The sequence below is a fragment of the Lycorma delicatula genome, chromosome 1 (genome assembly GCF_047948215.1).
Source record: "Lycorma delicatula isolate Av1 chromosome 1, ASM4794821v1, whole genome shotgun sequence".
Lineage (NCBI taxonomy): Eukaryota > Metazoa > Arthropoda > Insecta > Hemiptera > Fulgoridae > Lycorma > Lycorma delicatula.
Window position 1 is genome coordinate 383181250 of NC_134455.1, and position 23948 is coordinate 383205197.

The following is a 23948-nucleotide window of genomic DNA, read 5'->3' on the forward strand; positions in this document are numbered from 1 at the left end:
GTATAGTACGGTTAGTTTATACATCTTAATATCTCAACCTCAAGTTGCATCCTAATCTCATTTTCAATTTTTTTTAGAGTTTGTCACTTCTGCAATTAAATTCAATTCCTCTTATATTTACAAAAATAAGTAGGCTAACTAGGTTTTTAATTTGAAAAATTAATAGTTAATTTACCAAAAAGTACTATTCAAGATTAATTAATAAAACTTTATTATATAAAAAACTAAAACAATGTTAAATTTATAATAATGATATAACAAATATATTTAATAATACAATATATATATTTCTTAACTAAGCTATGTTTAGGTTTTTAGAGACATTATTTTATAAAACTCTTCACGATATTCAGAATAAGTCAATGGTGGTGTAGTTATACTTTCTGCAATGTTAAATAACATAGAAATTGAAGCCGTTGGTGTATCATTATCTTCTTCTGTATCAGTAATAAAATTTCCTGGATCATAAGTATTATTAACATTAATTGTAAGTTTCAATTTATCATTAAATGATGCTTCTTGTTCATTAATTACATCTTCTTCTCTATGTTCTACAAAAAATTCTTGACTTTTCATTACATTTTTTTCATCTTCATTAGTTTTAAATTTTACTGGATCACAATTAGAGCTAACATTAATTGTACATTTCAAATTATCATTAATTGATGTTTCTTGTTCATCAATTTTTTCTTCTTTTTCATTTTTTACAAAAAAATCTTGATTTTTCATATATTTTTCATCAGTTATAAATTTTCCAGGATTGTAATTAGAATTAAGATTAATTGTAAGTTTCAATTTATCATTAAATGATGTTTCTTTCTCTTCATCAGTAATTTCTTCTTTTTCATTAAGTTCAAAAGAAATTTGATTTTCATTTATAATATCCTCTCTTTTGCTGCTAAACTTTTTATCATAAACTTGATCATTTTCTGTAAAATCTGTTTGTCCTGATATGAAATTATCTATGTCATCTAATAATATTTTTACTGATGGTTCTAATGGCGGGAAGTCTTTCTCATTGAACTGAAATACAGGAGACTTTCCTTCAATGATATTATCATTTCTACTTTCATTAGATTCCAATGGTAATAAATCAATTGTTTCTTTATGTAGAGATTCCAGTGGTAATAAATCAGTTGTTTCTTTGTCTAGAGTTACTAAATGGTGTTTTTTATTTTCAGAAAAATTATTAAAATCATTATTATATAGTTCTTTTTCTTTTGATAAGTCACTTTTAAAATCATGGTTTGAAATTGATTTAAATACATTATTTGTTTCATTTGAATCTGTATTATCTTTATTTATATTAATACTAGCTTCAGTTTCATCTGTACTTATTAACTGTTCTGTTGTTTTTGCCCTTTTATAATTATTTTTATCTATGGAATTTTCAGAAGCTGTTAAATCTTCTGTAAAAGAGAATTTTCGTTTGGCGTAATTCAATTGAATTTCTTTTTCTTCCTCTTCAAATACAGTAAATGTATTATTTGTACTTAATGATTGTTTAATTTCTATGGAATTTTCAGTAGCCATTAAATTTTCATCTGTAGGTGAGAACTTTTGTTCGGCATAATTCGATTGAACTTCTTTTTCTTCCTCTTCAAATACAGTAAATGTATTATTTGTACTTAATGATTGTTTAATTTCTATGGAATTTTCAGTAGCCATTAAATTTTCATCTGTAGATGAGAACTTTTGTTCGGCATAATTCGATTGAACTTCTTTTTCTTCCTCTTCAAATACAGTAAATGTATTATTTGTACTTAATGATTGTTTAATTTCTATGGAATTTTCAGTAGCCATTAAATTTTCATCTGTAGATGAGAACTTTTGTTCGGCATAATTCGATTGAACTTCTTTTTCTTCGTCTTCAAATACATTAAATTTATTTATTGTACTTAATGATTGTTTAATTTCATCACTGTTTTTTGTTATTTCTCGTTTCTTGTTATACTTTTCATTACTATTATTATCATCTACTGCTGAATGTTGAATTTTAACTATTATTTTCTTTGTGTCCGTAGAATGCTTATCTGCTGCATTATTTAATATAATATTTTCAAATTTGTTAATCAGTGAAGTTACTGGCGTTTTTTTAAATATCTCTTCTTTAACTTTTATTTCAGGTTGTGTTTCTAATTTATTAATTTTATTTTGTACTGATGACCCATTATTCGTATCTTTATATTTTTTATTTTGATTTATTTTTCCATGATTATTGTAAGCTTTTATATTGACAGGATTTATTAGAGCTGTTGGTATGATATCAATTTTTTTCTTATTAATCGTGAAATTTTTATTAATTGCTCGTTTTGCAATAATATTTTGTGTTAAATATTGTGATGATCTGAAACAATTTGTTTCTGGTGTACCCCAATTACTTTTAGGTATGCAATGTATATGTTTATTTTTGCGTATTTTTCTTGGTGTTGAATGAGAACCCAATTTATAAATTAAAATCTCTGACATACTGTCACTTATTTTTGAATTATGTATTATGAAAGGAAGACTATTTGAAGTAAATATTTTTGGTGTTTCTTTTAAAGATGATTTTATTCCTGATGTGCTTGGCTGTGGACTAATACATTCAGAGTTTTTTAACGTTAATTTTCTTTCATTTTTTATTACATTTTTTTCTTGACAATTGATATTATCAGTTTTAGTAGTTTTTTCATCACATTTTCTTTGATTATTAACATCTTGTAAAGATTCACTTATTTCATCATTCTGATTATTTTCTAAATATTGATTTGTTGTTTCATTGAGCATATCATTGTCTTGGTTAATTATTGGTTCATTTTGAAGTTCTACACTAGTAAAAGAACTTTGAGTTTGTTCATTTTTTATATTAAGTTTAATATCTTCACTAAATGTGACATTTGAAATTTCAGCTTCATCCCTAACAATAATTACAGGCAATTCTTTCTCTGCTTCTTCATTTTTAATTTCTTCAGTAGCCTCCTTTATAATTTCTTCAGAGTTAATAACTGTATCTTGAGGAACTGTTCTTGGTACAACAAAATCATTCCCAAGATCAGCTTTTGTCTTGACAATTTGCATTTCTTCATGAATATTTTCTTTACTGTATTCATTACTATCATCTTCAGAAATTTCACATTTTAGTATTTTTGTAACTTTTCTTGGCTGGTTATTATCTTCAATTTTCTTTGCAGTTTCTGTTTTGGTTTTTGGATTAATCTTTTGTTTTTTTAAAATAGGTTTCTTGTTGAAATGTTTATCTGGTGAAATTGATTTTGAAGTTGAGGGCAAACATAAGCTTTGGTTATTATCAGAGTTAATAACTGTATCTTGAGGAACTGTTCTTGGTACAACAAAATCATTCCCAAGATCAGCTGTTGTCTTGACAATTTGCATTTCTTCATGAATATTTTCTTTACTGTATACATTACTATCATCTTCAGAAATTTCACATTTTGATATTTTTGTAACGTTTCTTGGCTGGTTATTATCTTCAATTTTCTTTGCAGTTTCTGTTTTGGTTTTTAGATTAATCTTATGTTTTTTTAAAATAGGTTTCTTGTTGAAATGTTTATCTGGTGAAATTGATTTTGAAGTTGAGGGCAAACATAAGCTTTGGTTATTATCAGTATTAATCTGTTTACTTCCACTTTCTGCTACTTTTTTTTCTGTACCCTTAGTTTTAATAATGTGAAGTTTGTTTTTAGCTGAACGTTCATTCATTTTTCTTGGTTGATTGTTGATAGAAGTAATTGTTCTTATATTCTTCTCCATGTATTCAAAGTATTCTGCCAAATAAATAATGTGCATTATAAATAAAATATGTTCGTAAATAAACTTTTTTTTTTAAATTACTAGTTTATATCAACACATAGAAAATTATTTATGGACTTGCTGATTCACATTAAATAGCTATTAGAAGGTAAGTAAATAAATTACTCTATGTAGTAGTGACAGTAGAATGGAGGAGATTAACTTCCGATTGATAATTTTATTGTGGAAAAATATGCTTACATATACATAGCAATTAGCAGCATAGCCTCTGAATGCATCGGAATTTTTTATTATATCTAGTGTTTATATAAGCTGACAACTCTCTTTTAAAACATTCCTTTTTTGAAAAAAAAAATATATATATATTTATAAAAGGATCCCACAAAAGTACTTTGTACTTTCATGGTAAAATTAAGATAAGATGTCTTATCTCAATATTCTGTACTAGGTGGTTTATATTAACAGAATTTAAAATATAATTTAACGGTGTGGAAGAATAATATGAATCCTAAAAAGATTAATTTTAATAAAATATATCTAAAAATGAAAACTAAACTAAAACGTTTTTGAGAAGCAGTAAGATCATAGGTTTATCATTAGTAGGTATTTTTAGAAAAGCCAAAGGAATCATATCTGAAAGATATTTCTTTCAGATTAAAAACTGAAAGAAACAGTTTAGAAAAGACTTGTTTTTTTAATTAGTTCTTGTCATGACTACCTGATAAATGGTTGTTGCAGATTGAAAAACAGAAACTTAAAGCTTTGCATTGGATTCTATATGATTTAAAGCAGCAGGAAAAGAAAATATTTACAGTACAAATGTTTTCTTCATTTTTCATCCTGTTAATAAAATATGGAAGCATTATTCTGCATAAAATATTTAGTATGTAAAACACTTCTTAATTGAATCTCCATGTGGGTTATGTAAAGGAGGATAGACATAGAAATAATTATATTTTTCTTAATTGGGATTTGCAATATAGAAATGGTAGGTTGGATCATTTAAAAAGGCAAATGGGTAGGAGATCATTTAAACAGGGAAATGAATAGGTTAATTAAGTTCAAGATTCTGTAGCCAAAGTGAAAGATGAGCAGAGGATTATATGATTACAGAACAGAAATCAGACAATATAGATGCATGAGTTGGATTAATATTAAGTAAAAAAATTAAATAAACAGTGGTTATCCAATTATAGACTACAAAGCAAGACATATTTAGAAAGCTAATTTTTTTTTTACACAGACTGCAGTACAGATGAAAGTTGTATATAAACTTTACCTTCACCTTAGCTTACTTTCATTAAGTTTTCTAAGGGAGTTGAGTTTCTGATTAGATAGAAAACAAACAAGTCTAGATAACTGTGAATTTTCGTAGTTGTTTTTTGTTACAGTTTGATAAACTCTTTATTTTCTTTGTTTGTGAGAAGTAATAGAGTTAAGTAATGTATTTTTATCAAAATTAAAATTTTTTGGTTAATTATTGAGAATCAATATTATTACATATGTATGTAGTTGGTGCTGGTGTGAACCAGTTTGGGGTTTGAGTGCATATAATGTAATATGGATTACAATAGTAAATAGAACTGTTGTTTATTCTTTGCATTATTGTTTGTTGGCATCTACGTTACTGCTTGTGTTGAACTGATTATTTTTGTCGTATATTTTCTGTATTATAAAATGCTCTGAATTTAAATTCTACTTGTTTGTGTAATTTTTAATAACTTATTATTATTATTTATTTCTCTTCGTACAAATGATTCATTATCATACTTTTAAATGTCAATCGATCTTGCACAGTTATCATTATCACTAGAAAAATTAAAAGAGGAAATCAAGGTGAATTCGCTACAGGTTATTAAGCAGGAGATTCCTTCTTTAAATATTGTCTTTCTACTCCAGGAGCAAAACAATAGAATAGACGATTTAAGTAGAGAAAATTAAGGTCTCCAGTTACAATTATCTAAAGAAAATAAAATGATTGATTCAGTAAGGAGGGAAAAATTTTTTTATATTTTACAGCGTTTAGGTAAATGGGAATGAAGACAATGGAAAGCTAATTGAAACAATTTTGGATTTGTATAATAGGGTTATGATGGTCAACTTACAAGATTCTGAAATTAATTTTGTGAGAAGACAGGGTGCTGTATTTGGCAAGAATCACCCTGTTTTATTGGCCTTCACATCTAATTTAAAGAAAGCTGCTATTATGAAGAACTGTGTTTACGACCCTTGAACAAGTTCAAGGGTCGTAAAACTACTTCTTATGATCTTTTGTCTTAATTATTGATTGAATGTTTTAATATAGTTTGATACTTTGTGAAATCATTTCGTTAGGAATGGTTTGTGTTTTTTACTTGCTTTTCTTTAACTCAAAATGTTTTTTTTTTAGTTTTTCTTTCATGTTTGTTCTCAGATCTTGCAAACTTAATTTAACAAATATATTTCCTGACATTGCCTATTGATGAAATTTTGCACAGTTACTAAGGTCGGGTGACAATACAATATTCAGCCATTACTTTTGCAAACATCCCCCCATACGTGGGTAAATTTGTAAAATATATATAAGCGATAAAAAAAGTTTTGTTAATTTGCAATTGCATTTTAATAATCAAAAACTTCACTGTTTTGTTACTTTGTAAATTAAATGTCTGATTGAAAATTTGTTTAATATTTTATAAATACAGTAGAAGTTTCAATATATAATGTTATCTTTTGAAATCCAAATTAACCTAATAATTAAACTTATGCAATGTATGATAATAATTTGAGTAACATATGACTAAAAAGTATAAAGCAAGATTTCGAAATATTATTAATGTGTTAGTTTTAAATGAGAAAGGCCTTTTACACCCTTGTCATCTTGTGTTTATTTAGGATTTTAATATCCTTCAACAAGTCTTTTTAGATGTACTGTTTTGACAAGACTAGTCTTCCGACTATTTTGCTAGTTCTTTATCTGGAATTGAAAGAAATATTTTCTTCTTTTTATTTTATGTGCAAAGAGTTAATGACCACAGTAGTCTACGCCCCTAAAACCTCCAAAAAAATCGCAATAATAAGAATTTATTATCATTTTGTTTAATTTCAGACAATAATTTCTTTAAAAATATTTAGCATACTTAGAAATATTTCTTCCTGTATACAATAAAAAAACAAATATTTCATACTTGTATTAGTAGATTATTATTACACTCCGTCCATAAAGTCAGTCATAAAATGAATGACCACTTTATATGAATAAAGATTATCAAAATATTTCATTTAAGTTATACGAGTATTGTTAATGTTTATTACTTTAAACATCATCAACAATACTAATCATTAAATAATGGGCCTACATTCTTCAAATTATAATAATCCATTAATACCTTAGTCATTTTACATATTCATAGAATAGCTAAGAAATTTTTGTATCGCATTGTTAACTAATATTCAATATTAATGTTTACTTTTCATTTTCAATTAACTGATTTAGTTCAATTCTTGGCATGTCTCAGTACAAATGGTATAGTTGTTTCCATCTATAATGTGTGGCATATTAGTTAATGTTTTGTGTGTATTATTGAATTTGTATGTTTTTTTTTATAATGGCAGAATTTAAATCCATAGTTAATAAAAAAGCTCTATAGTCAAGCTAAGTTAATAATGCTTACAATTTTGTGAAGAAAGAAGCTATAAAGTTAGCCAAATTAGTAAATGACAAACTTTTAATATGCATTCAAAAATGTGAAAAAGAACCGCTGCAGCTTGTGGGATTCAAGATCACAAGTTCAAAAATTCTGAAAAGAAAAGAAGGATCTTCTTTAATGTAAACCACAGTTTTGCTCAAGGCATTATTTGTTAACAGGTTTCATGCAAAACATAATGAACTTCCTACACTAAATAAATTACATGAACTCCAAAAGAGTATTCAAAATAAGGTTCTAGAATTACACTAGCAGGTATCCTGAAAGAGTTAGGGATTAAGTGGTATAAAACTGATGATTGTAATAGAAAATGTTTGATTGAAAAAGAAGACATCTGGTGGAAGAAGATTGCATATTTAAGAAAAATGATCAATTGCAGAAAAGAAAACTCTTTGATTGTTTATTTAGACGAGTTGTATATTTTAACCCCATTTGACAAAATCATGGTTCGATGATATTGGTGCAGGAGTAAAAGTGCCGATCAATAAAGGTGATTGTTCAAAATCTACATTGGAGAAATGGGGTTCATTTCAAACGGGGTTAACTTGGAAAATCAATTCAGAAAGTGGTGACTATCATGACAGCATCAACTACTATTCAAGTGGGCATCTGAAACATTAATTCCTGGTCTCCCCCTCCTCAGTCAGTGGTTGTTATCAATAAACCACCATACCGCAATTCACTTCTAGAGAAGCCTCCAAATTCAAATGATAGGAAAAATAGTTAGAAAATGATTATATTACAATGGTCAGAAAAGAACAATATTACATTTAATAAAGCAATGTGAAGACATTAAAAAACACAGGCATCAGGTTCTGTGACTTCTACCTTACCATCCTGATTTAAATCTGATCAAGATGGTATGGTCGGCTGTAAAAAGATATGTTGTTAATAATAACATATTTTTAATGTCGGATATTAAAAAATAGAGGAAAATGAATAACAACGATTGGAAACTGTATTGCTATCATATAAAAAAAGCTGAAACTGTTTATAAGAAGATGGAACCGCTAATCGATGAAATGACAGATGTAAACTGGACATATAATGCAAACTTCAAGTAAGTGTTAATAATAATAGTATAATCAACAGTAAAACAATCATGCAAAAAAAAAGAATTTGAAAATTTTATATAACGTAAAAACAGAATCGTACAAAAATAATTATACATCTAATTTAGTATAATTATGGATACAATATACATTCAAGCACTAGTTAAGATCTTTTTAGTTTAAAAAAACACCTAAATTACAGTTCGTGTTCTTGCAGTCTTTGTTTATTGAATTATTAATATTAATGAATTACAACTAATAAAACATGAAAATGGTAATATATTAAACTTGCATAACTAGAAGTACGATTATTATTGTTGTTCAATTAGACGGGTGTAAATGCTTTCAGGTTCGACAGCAATTCAGCCTTGACCTTCTCCAGCACAATCTTTATCTTCATTGTATGCACTGTACTGGTTTTTCTATTTTATTAATTTTTTAATTTTACTTTTATCTTAATACAACACTATTTTTTGTACTGTTGCAGTTTGTAGGAAAACAAAATGCATTGTATGTGTAATCTCTTTGTTTTAATACGATGAAGCTGTACTGCTGAGGTCCTAGCCTCAGCAGCTTTCTTCCTGCTACAAACTGAGCTGTTGAACCTTTTATACCATACACATACACTACACAAATTACAACATGCACCCTTACAATGTAACACAACATCTTACACTATTCCTTCTTACTATGTGGGGCACCTTACGAAACACAGCTATAACCCAAGGTGGAAACTATCATGCCAATGAGTGGATAGTTCTCTGTAGTGAGTCAAATGATTTCTGGGCACCAGAGTTAACCCAGTTGCTGTATACAATCTTATCTCTAGAGAATGCATGCTCTTGTGGTGAAGTGTTCTATTAAATCCCTGGTACTCGTGGGAGCCAAATGTCAGTTACACTTAAAAATTCTTTGGCAGTTGGTCCACTTGAAAACAACCAGGAGTGTAAAGAGACTTTGACCGACTTTGTCGGCTGAAGATTTAATCAGTGATAAGGAAACTAGAAATATTACAGAAAATGTTACATTTTCTTGTATATTCATTTTTTTTTTATGTACAATCAGGAAAGTAAATCCTTTGCAAAGATTTCTCCCTTCCTAATAAATAATAGCGTCATAACGGCTTCTGGGTCTCCAAAATCTATTAAAAAGTTCAGAAGTGGCACCCTATTTGTTGAACTAAGTAATCAGGAACAGTGCTGAAAACTGCTAGCCCTTAAATATACAGGAAAAACAGAATAGTAGTGGAGACCCATAAGATGCTGAATTTCAGCAAGGAGTTATCTTTTTCCTTGACTTGGTTGATGCTGAGTTATTCGAAATTACAGAAGAGTTATCACCACAGTCAAGTCACCTCAGTGCAGAGGATTATGAGAAGGAAGAACAATGCTGATGTATCAACATCCTCGCTAGTTCTAACATTTTCTTGTCCAACCGTTCCTAACCATATAAAAGTTGGTTACTTTTTTGTTCATGTGTGAACATGTATACCAAACCCTAGATGCTGCTTCCAGTGTCAGGGTTTTGGTCACACCAAATTGGTTGTCCAAAGGAACAAGTTTGAGCATGTTGCAGCCACATAGGACATGATGATTGTACATGCCCTGATGAAAAAAATATGTAAACTGTAAAGGTCAACACTCAGAAATATTTTGGGAATGCTCCCTTTATAAGGAAGAAAAAGCTATATTAAAGATCTGTACCGAGCAGAAAGTGTTCTTTCATGTGGCTCGTCGGAAATACAGAAAATTGGTGAATATGAGAAACCCTCTACAGGCCGATACTAGTTTTGTCCAGGCTTTATCCAACAATGTACAAAAAGAAAATGAATACCCATCATGCGAAGAACTGAGTAAAATGGTAGAAGCTTTATCAGACCAAGTAAAGTACCTCATGACTGCTATTACAGCATTGAGTTCTGGCAAGAATGTAACTTCTGCTAGAAAAACCGATGGTGGTTTATGTAAACCCACTTCCATCATTGTACTGTCACATAAAAAGTTCCTGCTTCACTAATTACACAGCAAACAACCAGATCTCTGTGAAGGGATCTACTAAAACATAACTGCCTGGTACAGCATCTCTGTCCCCTCAGATTTCCAAGTCTCCTCCACTATCTTGAGTTTTCTATGAGGATATGGTGGCGGTTGAAGTGCCCAAAGAAACAAAGCACTTCTTAGAGGTCATAAAATCAAAAAAGAAGAACCTGATAGTATTTTATAAATAATCTGTATGCTGAGTTTTTATATATGACAGGAAAGAAGTATTTCCTATGTCTACAAATATTATTCAGTGGAATGTTTGTGGTCTCCATTTTCACCATGAGGATATTGGTATCCTACTAAAGGAAGGAAATCCTTTAATATTGTGTCTGCCGGAGACTCACTTTCATCCACAGGATAATGTTATGAGTATTCTTTTGCAGTTACTTCTGCAATAAATGTAACCATCAAACTGCGGGCAGAGGGCATGAAGGTATGGCTGTTTTCCTGAAGGAAATCAAAGTTTTATGAAAGTATTTCAAAATGAAATAGTACAGCTTGATTTTATTATAAATGGAATCAGTATTTGATCATCTCATAACTTGTCATCTAATATAATATCAGTAATTTTACCTCATGTGTAACAGAAATACTAGTATTATTGTTTAGAGGAATTCTACCCATATGATCTCCAATGTTATGCCTATCTGAGAAGCACAGTGCAACAGTTTTATCCATATTTAAACTTAGATGGTTACAATCCATCCAGTAAATAGTTTGTTGAGCTAGATATAGATACAGTTGTGTAGTACGCAAAAAGGGTTACAATGAATTGCTTGGAATAATTCCATGAGGCACCTTAAAATGAAGACCTAAATTTCACATGTGTATGCTTATCAAAAGATGAATTTTTAACTACTTTTTGTAGTAGTTAGGTATGACTCAACCAGTTGTAAGCAGCAATTGTAATTCTTTCTCTGATACTTAGATACTAAATTTTTTATGAAATTAAATTGAATTCTTTACTGAGGTTTCAAAAAGTTGAAAATTGAAATTTTTTGTTATATATGGAATTTAAAATATTTTACAAAAATTGGAAAAATAACTGTGTCAGTAGACAATTTTTTTCTAAAACCATGTTGAAAGTTTTGTGTATACTCTGTATGCTTTTCAAGAAAAGTCAATCTATTTTTCATAACATAAAAATTACTTTAGAAAATATGGACAATAATGAAATTGGTTTATAATTTTGTAAATTAAATGCTGAACCTTTCTTAAGGAGAGAAATAACTACAGAAATCTTAGGCATGTAGAGAATCTGTTGCTAAAAGTTCATTAATTAAATTTGTGAGGGTGCTAACAATAACATCTACTATTCTTTTAAAATATTGGCAGGAAAATCATAAATACCCACAGAATATTTACTCTTTACATATAAAATACAAGTTTTAACATTCTGGGTATCAAAAGGAAATAAAAATATTGATTTATCAACAAAACTATTCAAGGTGATTGTCTTTGTCTGAAATACTAGAAACAAATTATTAAATTCCTCTGTTACCTAGATAGGGTTGGGATAAACTTCCTTATGGAAGTTGTCTTTTTGTATTTTTAGTGAAGTTATCTAACCTATTTTATTTTCAAATCTATTTTCACTTTGCACAACTGCCTCATGGTTGTAGATTTATGTTTGAATTAAATAATTAATTATCATAATATAATCTTTTAGTAGTTCAAATAATTTTAGCATAACTTCATTAGTAATTTTTTAAATGATTTTGGAAGCTATTAGACAAATCATATTTAGACATTTCATGGATATTTCTTAGAGTAAAGCTAGATATTTTCATTTCCTTTAATAATCCATGCATTTTTCTTTTTATGTTTAAACTGTTTCTTTTTTTTACTAAAAGGAAGCTAAAAATAATACCTCTGTAACTCATTAAGAAAATTGTTAAATTTTTCTTCATAGCTATTTGTTATTACCTTCTCAATTTGTTTCTGAAGCAAGATTATCAAGTTTCTGATTGAATCCTTATTGATCACCCTTTTGAAAGAATAAAATTAATTATTTTCTCATTGCATGTTTTAATTAATAAATGATGCTATTGCAATTAGACAATTATTATCTAAAAGACCATAACCTTCACAAAAGGATCAAAACTTTTGCTAACATTGTCTAATCAAGTGGCTAAAGTCCTTGAAATTCTGGTTGGCTGAGAGATGATATATTTAGACCTACTAATTCAGTTAGAAAACTGAGTTAATAGTTTGTTTGTCACAAGACTAGAATTTTCTAGAAAATTAACATTAAAATTGCTGCTCACTGTGACAATGTATGTATTAGGAATTTTAAAAATAGTTTCCAGTAGTTTATGTAGAAAGACTTCAAAAGAATAAGGAGATCTATAAATTACCACCGATAGATATTAACTTAAGGCCAGGGCATTGAATTGACCTGAAATGTAAGAAATGTAGTTGTGCTGGAGGTCCTACCTTCACAGCACTAAATGAAATAATGAAATCAGGAACAGTGTCTGCACTGGAACAAAGTACTTGAAGCTTAGTCTGTTGCAATACTTAGCACAGAATTATTTAGTTAATTTTTTGTACATTGTAAATTGATGAGTGGTCATGGCACCTACTTGAGAAATGGATTAAAAATCAAATATGTTTTTTTATTAACAGCAACAAAGCTTCCAAGTAACTTTTATAAACTTACTGATCATGAATAAATTTAGAAAAGAACAAAGTGTGAAACCTTCATGTCTCAGATTTTTACATGATAAATTATACACAGTTAAGATGATAAACTGTACACATTTTAGATCATGAACTATATTTTTTGCAAAGCTATCCTTCATTCTATTGAATATAATATTTTTTATTGGGAATACAGATGTATTCCCAATAAAAATACCAAATAACTCAAGGTTTACCAATCTCCAAATGGTAATTAAAGAATCTGCAATTGTACTTACTTGTCAGTGACTTTAATTTTTACTTACCTTATTATTTTTAGTTTTATTGTATGAGATCAGATGTATAATCTTTCTGACTAAAAAATCCAATTGTATTGATAGCTTGAAAGATTTTGTGCTCTTATGATATTATCATATCATATATTTATCTCTTTGATTAATAAAATATGTTAAAATAAAAATCAAATCTAAAAGAAAAAAATAACACAGTGTATTAATGACTTTTCTAAGAAACAAATGATACTTAAAATAATAACTCTATACTCCTGTCATCAACTATATTTAAAAAAAAAAAAAAAAAAACAATTATATAATATACAAAATGTACAGCCTGAAAACGATAATCAAATTAAAAACAACAAAAGCATACTCATGATCTGCACATTTGTAGATTTCAAAAAAGCTTACGACTCTGTAGACAGACAATCTCTTTTCCAAATTCTAGAAGAGAAAGGACTAGATCAGAAAATTCAAAGATTAATAGAACAAACATTAACTGAAACTAAATCTAAAATAAAATTTATGGGTGAAATCTCAGAACCTTTTGAAATTAAGACTGGAGTGAGACAAGGGGATGGACTCTCCTACCTGCTATTTAACATCACACTGGAAAAAGTGATGAAAGAGTGGGAAGATACACTCATACAACAAAAATACTGGAAACCGATTTCATTGGGATTCACAAAATTAAATTTAAGTATCCCTTACCTGCATTTGGAACGTAAAATGACGATTTGGCAATCCTTGCAGAAGACGAAGGATTGTTTGACTGATCATTTGTTTTTGACTGCGATAAAACAAATAGAAACATTCAAGGAATGTGCAGAAAAAGTGGGACTACAAATTTCATTTGAAAAAACACTATTCATCTGCTCCAGAATAGAAATCCCAAATTTAAACACAAAATATGGAGTAATAAATGAAGTCCCTCACATTAAATACATTGGAGAATTTATTACGCCGAACAGCTCGGGGAAACCAAGTCAATTGGACCATCTGCAGAAGGTCAGGAAAGCTCTAGGTTTAGTGCAAAATCTCTACAACAAGAAATCCCTCTCACACCAAACGAAAATCTGGCATTACAACACAGTTATTAAACCCACAGCATTATATGCCAGTGAAACATAAACATATTTTTTGGTGACCTTAAATAGGAAAACCAAAAAAGAAAAAATAAAGAAACAGAAAAAGAAGATTATAAGGAATATATCGGGACCGAGACAAACTGAAGAAGGATACAGATTATAACCGAACTAAATTGTTGAAACATACTCTAATATCGAAACTGACATAAGGAAAAGACGAATGAAATTCTTCGGACACCTTTGCAGGCTGCCGGAAAACTGACTGACCAAAAGAATAATTGCATACTTAACATCATTAAAAGTTGCAATCCTCTGGCTCACAGAAACACGAAAAATTCAGAACATGCTGGAATTATGCTGGAGGGGGTCATAGACAGAAACAAAATAGATAGATGGGAAGTTAAACCAGAAGCGCCGAAGCCTAAACAACATTGTCTGAAATGGTCTGAAAAACAGAAGAAGGCCTTTTCTGAAAGAATTTTGGAGGGAAAAGAAGAATACCAAGCGAAAGAAATATGAATCATGAATGCTTAACGTCTTCCATTGGGAAGTTCTCGATTATAATAATAATATGAAATGTACTGTGTCTATATATTATATAATATATATGTATAAATTGTTTAACAAACAACATTATTAGAAAAGATATATTAAAATACTTATACAGAATTCAAGCAAGAAAGCATGAAAGTGGAATTATCCCAGGTCTCCGATTATGATAAAATCAAAACCGTCTTTGCTGTGATAATAGTAAATGTATTAGTAGAAAGATGAGAGAATTCAATTACTGCAACTGATATTTATTGAAAAATAGATACATTGTTAAAATTATTGAGTAAACCATATTAAAACAGAAGTCAGATTATTCTCTTTAATTACTGAATGTTGTAATACGTACTTGAAAAAGAACAAGACATTTTACTGAACTCCTGGCCTAGTTCACCTTTCTAAAGTTACATCATTCTTTTCTGCTAAAAGTGATAGAGTAGTAAAGCTTGCATTCAGGCTGATTTTCAAACGTACCTCTATATACATACATTATAAACATTTATAAATGACTAGGATTTTTTCTTAAGTAAATTCTAAAAGATTATAAAGGAGCACAGATAATCATAAAATCTTTATTCACCATATAATCATGAAAATATTACACTTTTGAGCTCCAAGGGTCTAATAAGCTTGAAATTTAAAATCCAATTATCTTGGGTAACATTTATTTTAATGCAAAAAGTAAAATTATAATTCAATAAAATGCAGTAGTCTCTCATTATTCACAGACTTACTACTTTCAGTCTCATTATTCAATCTCACTACCTCTTGTTACATAAAAACATATTGTATTTGAAATTATGTTGTTATTTTTCTATTTTTAATCATGTTAGTGATATTTATATGAGTATATTTTTATTGATGTCTTTACTCTGTTTATGTTTGAATACTGCCAGTGAATAGCTGATGGAAAAAATTTGAAAGAATCAGCTAATCAGAATTCCAATACAAAAAGTATAAAAAATTTCAATGATAAAAGTATAGATGACGATTGTAAAAATAATTTAATTTTCTTGATTCATTAAACAAAATTTTTAGCAAAGCAGTAGTCTTGTAAGATCTTTTTTTTATCAAAATTCATCAGTGGAATTAGCTTAAAATTTGGAAGAGAGCCTGAAATTACAGTGACCTGTATAATGAAATATTTCTGAAAGATTGAAGATGCTAAGAAGCATCCAATATTTTTATAATATATTTGAGTTTTTTTAGCAGTGAACAACGGTTTAACAACATTAACATTTACATTAAGTATAGGTCTAGATATTTTCCATATTACTACTATTAGAAGTAAACTTAACAATTAACATTTACAAAAGGGTTAGAGCATAAGTGATATTACTTTGCAAAAATAAAATAAAAAATTTCAGTTAGATTATCTTATGATATGCAAAATGTCTATTTAATAAAGGACATGATAAGGTAGGACATTTTACAGTGTGCATGTGTGTATACCTTATACTAAAAATGTACAAATTTGTCTTACTGTATCAATAATGAATGCATATAAAATTAAATTCTCAGTATTGTGCTGAAAATTGTTGGTTTGTATGCACATGAAATAGCTTTGTATATACAAGAAGATCCTAGATTATGTATAATTAAAATTTATAGCTACATTTTAAAAAGAGTAAACTGTATTGTCAACACAAGTATGATTTGGGAAGTCTCGCTGTACTAACAAAGTCTGTAATAAATTAAACAATGTGTTTTGGTTAAACAACAGATAAAATTTTCAGGAACCATTTATAATTTTTTTTTGGTAGGAGCATGTATTCCAGCAACAGTTAATCTCATTTGATTACCGGGTTTATGCATTTTTGGTAGGCAATATAACTTTTGCCAGACTATATAAAAAATAATGAAGTAATATTTCTACTTGAGACTTATCAGTGTATTGCAACTAGTATGACCAGAATTAGTATTCTTGAATGACCAGGAACTAATGTGATTATTCTTGTTTTAAGATACAGCCCTTGTGTATATTGAATTGTGAACCTGAAATATTCAAACCAATTACTTTTATTCAAAATAAAAAAAACTGATAAGGATCCAGTTAAAAAAAGTTCTGTTTTAATTCATTGAAAATATTGATTTTATTTACCTCACTTTTTGAATTTAGTTAAATTGTAAATTTATTTTATCTATAACAAATTTAATAACCACTGTAATTTCAACTTCATCTAATCTCTCAGTGTGAAATACTATTTCAACATTCTTCCTGAATTTTTTAAGGTCTGTTTTAGGAATACTTAAACCAAACAACTTCAACTCTTTCTATTGTAAATTATTTCAACATTAGTGTGTTATTTTTTTCAGTTTTTGCAATTTTTTTAAAGAAACATATTTTAGAAAAATTAAAATGCCCCTTGAATAAAACTATCTATTTTTAAATGCTATGAATATCATAGAATTATAAATATCATTTTCAAGGGGAATCTGAATATACTCTTATTAAGAATCAATAGTTCAAAATTCGCTTGGAAAATGGGGTTAATTCAAATAAGTTCAAACTGAAAAATGGAGTCATATTATGAAACTCAAAAATGAAATTATTATTATTACTAAATATAATTATTTAATCAGTACATTATTAAAATTTTTCTTCTTTTGTTTTAATTAAGTAGTCAATGAAATTAGATTCATTGAGACCACTGATTTCAGACCACTGAGATTAGTCAGATGATATTGAAAGCTGAAGACTAAAGCTAAAGTAGTGGGAAGAACTTACGTTACAAGTAACAAAAATATTTTTTTTTGAACTGTTTAAATCTTTAACTTTTATATTTCCAATTTTATATTTAAACAAACTTATTTTATGATTTAATAAATTCCTTTTTTTAATTGAGTTACATAATCATTTTGTTTCTGTGAGCAATATTCATTTACAAACTAAGACTTGAAAGACTTTATTTTTTATTTTTATTATTCTTTTTTAATATCCATAATTTAATTTCAAAATATAATTCATGTTAAATAATTATTATTGTAATTAGTTTAGAAAAAATGGATTATTGGTGATTCAATGTAGAATACAGGAGCAGACTAAAATAAAAATTCAAGTATTTTTAAATCTTAGGACATTTATTTCACATTCCTAATGCACTGTTTTGCCATTTTAAGATGTCTAGTATAAATACCATCACTAATGATATGAATTACGTTAGCAAAATAGCCCTGTAGATTTCTCAAAATAGAATTTTGCAAAAGCTATGGTAGGGATGAATGTAAATTTTGATTCTAGGAAAGTCAAGCAATTTAATTTCATTAACTTAATTTAGTTTTATTAAAATTTATACATTTTTTAACTCCTTAATCTGTATAAAATAATTTGAAATTTTTGGCTGAGGCATACTCACAAAGTAATTGATGCAAACATGATTTTCTATTAAAATCATGTTTCAAAAAAATTAATTCCTTATTTTATTCATAATTTTCAGTTTATTTATTCATACAGCAACGACAGGTTGATGCCCAATAACAGTTACTAAGATGTACGACAATGAATTTCATAGCCTGACTGAGATTCAAACCTGGACCTTTAGATGAGATGTTAAAATAATAATTAATTTTTACATATATTATTTATTTTGTATTTTAAATATCAGTTAATTTCTTTTTTTTTAATAACTGATATTCTAGTCCATGAAGTCAACTTTGATAAGATTTATCTACACTTTTTTCTTTTTAAAATGTAAGTGTTTTTTGTTTTAATTTAACTATTAACAACAAAAGATTCTTTGAGTAATGCTAATATTAAAATTTAAATATTAATTTTTTATACCTTGTATAATCAAGAATAATTTTTTTATTTATTATTATTCTATCTGAAATTATAATTTTGATTAATATATATAAAATGGCATGACATGTATAACAATAACATAAAATGTAATAATATTAATGAAGTAATATTAAAATAAATAACTTGTCAAGGTAAATATAATTCACTTAATTTTGAGTTGAACAACTTAAAAAAAATTGTTCGCAAAGAAAAATAGAAGGTGAAGAACCTTCTATTTTTGGCTTTTGGTCTTATACCTTATACTTTGGCACAAGGTAATGGATAGGCTATGAATCAATTATTTATTGAATTATAATTACTACTACTACTACTACTACTACTACTACTACTACTACTACTACTACTACATTTTCTTAATAAGTATGATAATGCTTATTAAGTATTTTTTAACTTTCCTCTCTTATTTTACTACGATAATCAATTAGTGAAGCTAATTCTTTGAATTTGTGTCTTGTAATTAATTCAATAAATGAAATTAAATTAAAAATATAAGACATGTAAAATTTATTTTCAGTAAGTAAAACAGAAGTGATTTGGATAGAGCTAAAATATAGTAACTTTTGTGGCTAAAACTAACACAAGCTTATGCACGCATTTAGTTTGTGAGATAATGAAATGGTCACATGAAAAATTCTGAGCTTATCATGGAAAACAAACCTTAATGTTCATTGCATTAGTTACCAACTATGCTATATCAACTGAGCTAACAAAGAAGTCATCTAATTTTTTTAAGAAGTTCAACTTTGGGTTAGGTTATGTTAACATTATCATGATATATCTAAACCTTTGTAAAGGTTTTACTGTAATTTATCCCACTGGCCCTTTTGTGGTACTGTGTCAATGATGTTAAGTATTTAAAATAAAAACTTGTAGCAGAAAACAATTAAAAAAACTTCTTAAATTAAGTCAACCATTAACTGTAACAGATTAATTAATTGTTCAAAGAAAAAATTCCAGTAGATAATCAACCTTTAGAAAACACACATACAATGAATTCTAGCAGCAAATGCAAAATAAATATTCTAAGTTTATTGATTCATCTTTTTAATTTCCAAACAATATTTATGAGAAATAGCTTTATTATCAAATGAAATTAGTTTAAATGAAGTGGAGCAAAAAACATATATATGTAACTTAAGAAAGTCATGTGGTGTCCACATCAAATTTTTTTTTTATTTACACATTTATTTTTAATAAAATGTGACAATAAAAAATTATTAGAAAACCTTTTATATTTGTCTAAAAATATATAATTACTATAAGACAATTCAATCTTCTGCTAAGGTATTTTGTTTTAAGATATAAATATATTTTTAAATATTTTGAATTACAGGTTAGAAGGTTAAAAAATTTACATTATCTTTATAAAGGCTGATAATTACTTCCAAACTGAAAGTGGTCATTATGTTCTTCGTGGAATGGATTTGCTTCAATAGTATTCAGGTTTTTTAGATTTGTTAGCTGTTTTTTCCTAATCTTTGTTTATGCATGTTAAATGTAATGTATTTTTTATTTTGTTTGTCATTGTTCTTATTTAAATTTATTTTTGAGTACAACACTATCATTAAATGTACTGTTATATCAGTTTCTGTGTGCTAAGTATTTTATAGTACATATTTTTTGACTAATCAATCTATGCAGTTAGTGAAGTTAGCTATTGCATCAACATTTCAGTTACCTTTCACTTTAAAAGCTTTTCATTTGTATGAAGCTTTAATTTCTTTTACAACTGTTCAAACGGTTATTTTATATTTTTAAAAATATTTCGCACTGAGATATCCACATATTCAACATTAATTTGTAAGAAAGACACAAAACTGTGTACAGTGATTTATGTTCCTGGCTGTGTTTAACTTCTCCATGGATTTTAAAGAGGAAATATGACTTCATGACTTCTATAAAAATTTAATGTTATCACTATCTATTGCACAGAAGTCAGTTTCACGATTATATGTTCAATTGTTCCAGAAATTTTAAGCAAACTGATGCAACAGTACACACAAATGCACGTACATGTGCATGCACACACACACACATTTATAGAGAATTACAATGTAGTTTTTTTTTTAATTTATAAACACAAGAGACCTCAAAACACCAAGAAGAAATGGTCCATCATTTTTACTTATTACAATATTTTTCCTTAAATTGTGTATTATAATAGGAAATTCTTCTTTTAAGGAAGAATTAATCCTTTCAATTGAACCAATGCAGTAGGCTGTCCTACTACTAATTCCCATACCAGACTTTTACTTATATTTTTGCTTTAAAAGGCAAAAAAAATTTGAACCATTTTTTTTAATTTGGTGTTGAGGGAACTTTTTAATAATACTGGTAGTGTGCCTTTTAAAGTATTCTAGTAAATTTTTTTCTAAATTGAATTTATAGTCATGAGTTTCAATGGAATTACATCACCATACATCACACGTACTTTGACTATTTTATAAAGATTGAAAAAGAATTGTAAAAAAACAGTTCTTCTTTCTAACTCAGACTCAAGATGGCATTGAGCTCTCTCCTATGCCTAAAGCAATCATGTTTTTCATTTTTAATATGATAAAATATCTAAAATTATGATTATTTAGACTGATTTTTGTTTATTTTTGTAGGAAGAGGAGAAATAAAAAAATGCTTTTTTATTTTATTTTAAAGTGCATTAGTTAGTATTAGCAGTAGTTTGTCGAAATCTTCACTAGCAAATTTTTTTAATTCTGTGAAAGTAGTTTTCACTAAAATGCACCCATGTCAATATAATAGTCATAGAATGGGGGAACTAGTCCGTCTGATTTTCATGAAAAGTTAATTCCAGCAATGTTTCATATATAGCACAAAATTGATTTTTGAGTACTTGGATATTATATAGTGCCATAAAACACCAGGGCTTTGGACCTAAATATACATGTGGCTACCATACCTAATTTCATGATTATACATTTACCTGTTCCATAGATATTAGTAGAACATACGTTTGTGTTTATTTTGGACAAACACATACAGAAGTTCAGCATTTTTTTCTTTTTACGCTCAGCTATTTCAAAACACTGAGAAATTTAAACAAATTAGATACCAAACATTTCTACTTATTCTCTTATAAAAGTAATATGTGCTATAATAATAGCAACCAGAATAGTAATAAATAAGTGTTACTAAAATATAATTTAAATACATTTTTATGTACAAATGTAAAAAAAAAAACCAAGAAAAATTAATAATTTTTAAAATCTTTTATATTTATATTGTTTAGTCTCAGTTTTTGTGTAATTACAAATAATAATAAATTAATAAGATTTGCTTAAAAATTTTCAATCAAAAAATAAATATTATAATTTGCTTAACTTTAGAAAATTATAATATTTCTTTCTGAGACTAGTTTTTGTTTGGATGATTAATTAACCATGTAAGCTTTGAAGCTTGTGCATGGGAATATAAAACAGAAATTTATAGCATATGAAAAATGTCATACCTGACTGGAATTTAAACTCGGGACCCTCCAGTTTCTCATGAAACTTTTGGTCCACCTTTTTCTCATGAAAATTCTTCTGAAGAAGGGTCAGTAGTAGTTTGTGTATGTAAAGCATTTATAAATTATTGTATAAATATATATATGAATACATAGATTAGCATTTAAAAATTTCTTACCTTAAAATAAAATACATCTTATTTCACTGGCATATCTGGACAAACAGAATGGGTTGGTTTAATTACATTTTCTAATAAACAATCAACCAAGATATTTTCAGTATTAAGCCAGTACGTTACTGATAAATTATACAGTTGATATTATGTTATCTAACAAGGAAAACTGATTACATTGTAAGTTAGGTAGATTTTATTTGTAATATTTTCTGATAACAATTTAGTTTTAAAAATAATAATTTTATTTAAAATCTTATATATAATTCTGAAAGTTAATTTGTTTGCAACAGCATCATGCAAGAACAAAGAGACTGATCCCTTTCAAATCTGCAAAATGCATTCATCTTATCTAAGGAAAGGTTTTAAGTAATAGATCAAGACCCTAGCCTGCTTATGGGTGAAGCTATGAATTAAAGAAAAAAAAATTAATCCTTTTACTTCATTATTATATTCCTGTACCTACGGCAACAAACACAAATAGTGAAGTTTTCCTCATCAAAGGTCTGTGTACTTTACCACTACTCTGTATTTTGGAATTTAGTGTTTTTTTAAGGTTTCTATAAAATCTAAATACTTAATTGTAATTTATCAGAACCATGAAGGTAATGAACAGTGCATGTATCCAGCAGGTGGAGTCCCTTGACCAGATGGGAATGGCGAGCTCACAGCCTTGGGTTCGAACCCAGGACTCACCTGGGTCCATGGGGGTCCAGAGAGCAGATCCCCCTGGCTAGACGGTCAGGTGAGTGGAGTCCCAATGGGCTAGTACATAATAGTTTAAAAATATAATAATTTCTATTTATTACAAAAATAAATGTTATACTTTACTGATGTCATCCTACTCTATCTTCAATTCTTTATCCATTTTCAAGGAAACTTTGATTCGTAGTTAAATTTTATAAGATTTCTAAAAAAAATGGTAGTTATTATTGCATAGCACCTTTTTGATCAGAAATGGAGTTTACTTAATATCTCACATATATGTAATTTAAGTAAACATTAATAAAATATAATTTCATATATGGCACTGCCGTATTTAAGTCAACAGAGTAAATAAATTATTTATTATAGGATAAGAGCAAAAAGAAATCTTTTTATTTCTTATGGTAAGAATCTCTACACTGTTAATGGCTCTGTGGACTTCACTAAAATACTGAATAATATTGTGAAACTTTTCTTTAAATAAAGATGTACCCATTGTTTTAGATTTTATAAGTAGTAGGAAGTCTGTTTTTAATCAACAAGTAACTTAGAAACTAGTTTGAATTTTTGTTTAACAGGAGAGCCTGTTTTAAGTACTGGAAGATGGAATGAAGGATGAGGAAGGGAAGGAATAAGAAAGGGAGTGATAAATGAATAGAGATTGATCAAGGTAGTTCATGTAATTTACTGTTTTCTGTAAGATCTATACCCATAATATTT

General features: G+C 27.8%; 1 protein-coding gene across 4 annotated transcripts; it reads right to left on the reverse strand.

Annotated features, from left to right (window-relative positions):
• Nucleotides 1–194: 194 nt before the first annotated feature.
• On the reverse strand, nucleotides 195–22639 carry LOC142317316 (uncharacterized). Of its 4 annotated transcripts, none has more exons than XM_075353756.1 (4): nucleotides 22530–22639; nucleotides 18445–18624; nucleotides 13482–13642; nucleotides 195–3767 (listed from the first exon to the last, which is right to left on the reverse strand). In XM_075353756.1, the coding sequence occupies exon 4, from the start codon at nucleotides 3751–3753 to the stop codon at nucleotides 307–309; it is 3447 nt and encodes a 1148-aa protein (XP_075209871.1). In that variant the 5' UTR covers nucleotides 3754–3767; nucleotides 13482–13642; nucleotides 18445–18624; nucleotides 22530–22639; the 3' UTR covers nucleotides 195–306. The 4 variants fall into 4 exon arrangements, with proteins under 4 accessions (XP_075209871.1, XP_075209873.1, XP_075209870.1 ...); XM_075353758.1 differs by lacking the exon at nucleotides 18445–18624 and adding an exon at nucleotides 7407–7532 and having other exon boundaries at nucleotides 22530–22632; XM_075353755.1 differs by lacking the exon at nucleotides 18445–18624 and having other exon boundaries at nucleotides 22530–22632.
• Between the last annotated feature and the right edge of the window lie 1309 nt (nucleotides 22640–23948).

Bases quoted from the DNA above. Each gene is read 5' to 3' on its own strand.
- LOC142317316 (XM_075353756.1), bottom strand. From the start codon at position 3,753: ATGGAGAAGAATATAAGAACAATTACTTCTATCAACAATCAACCAAGA.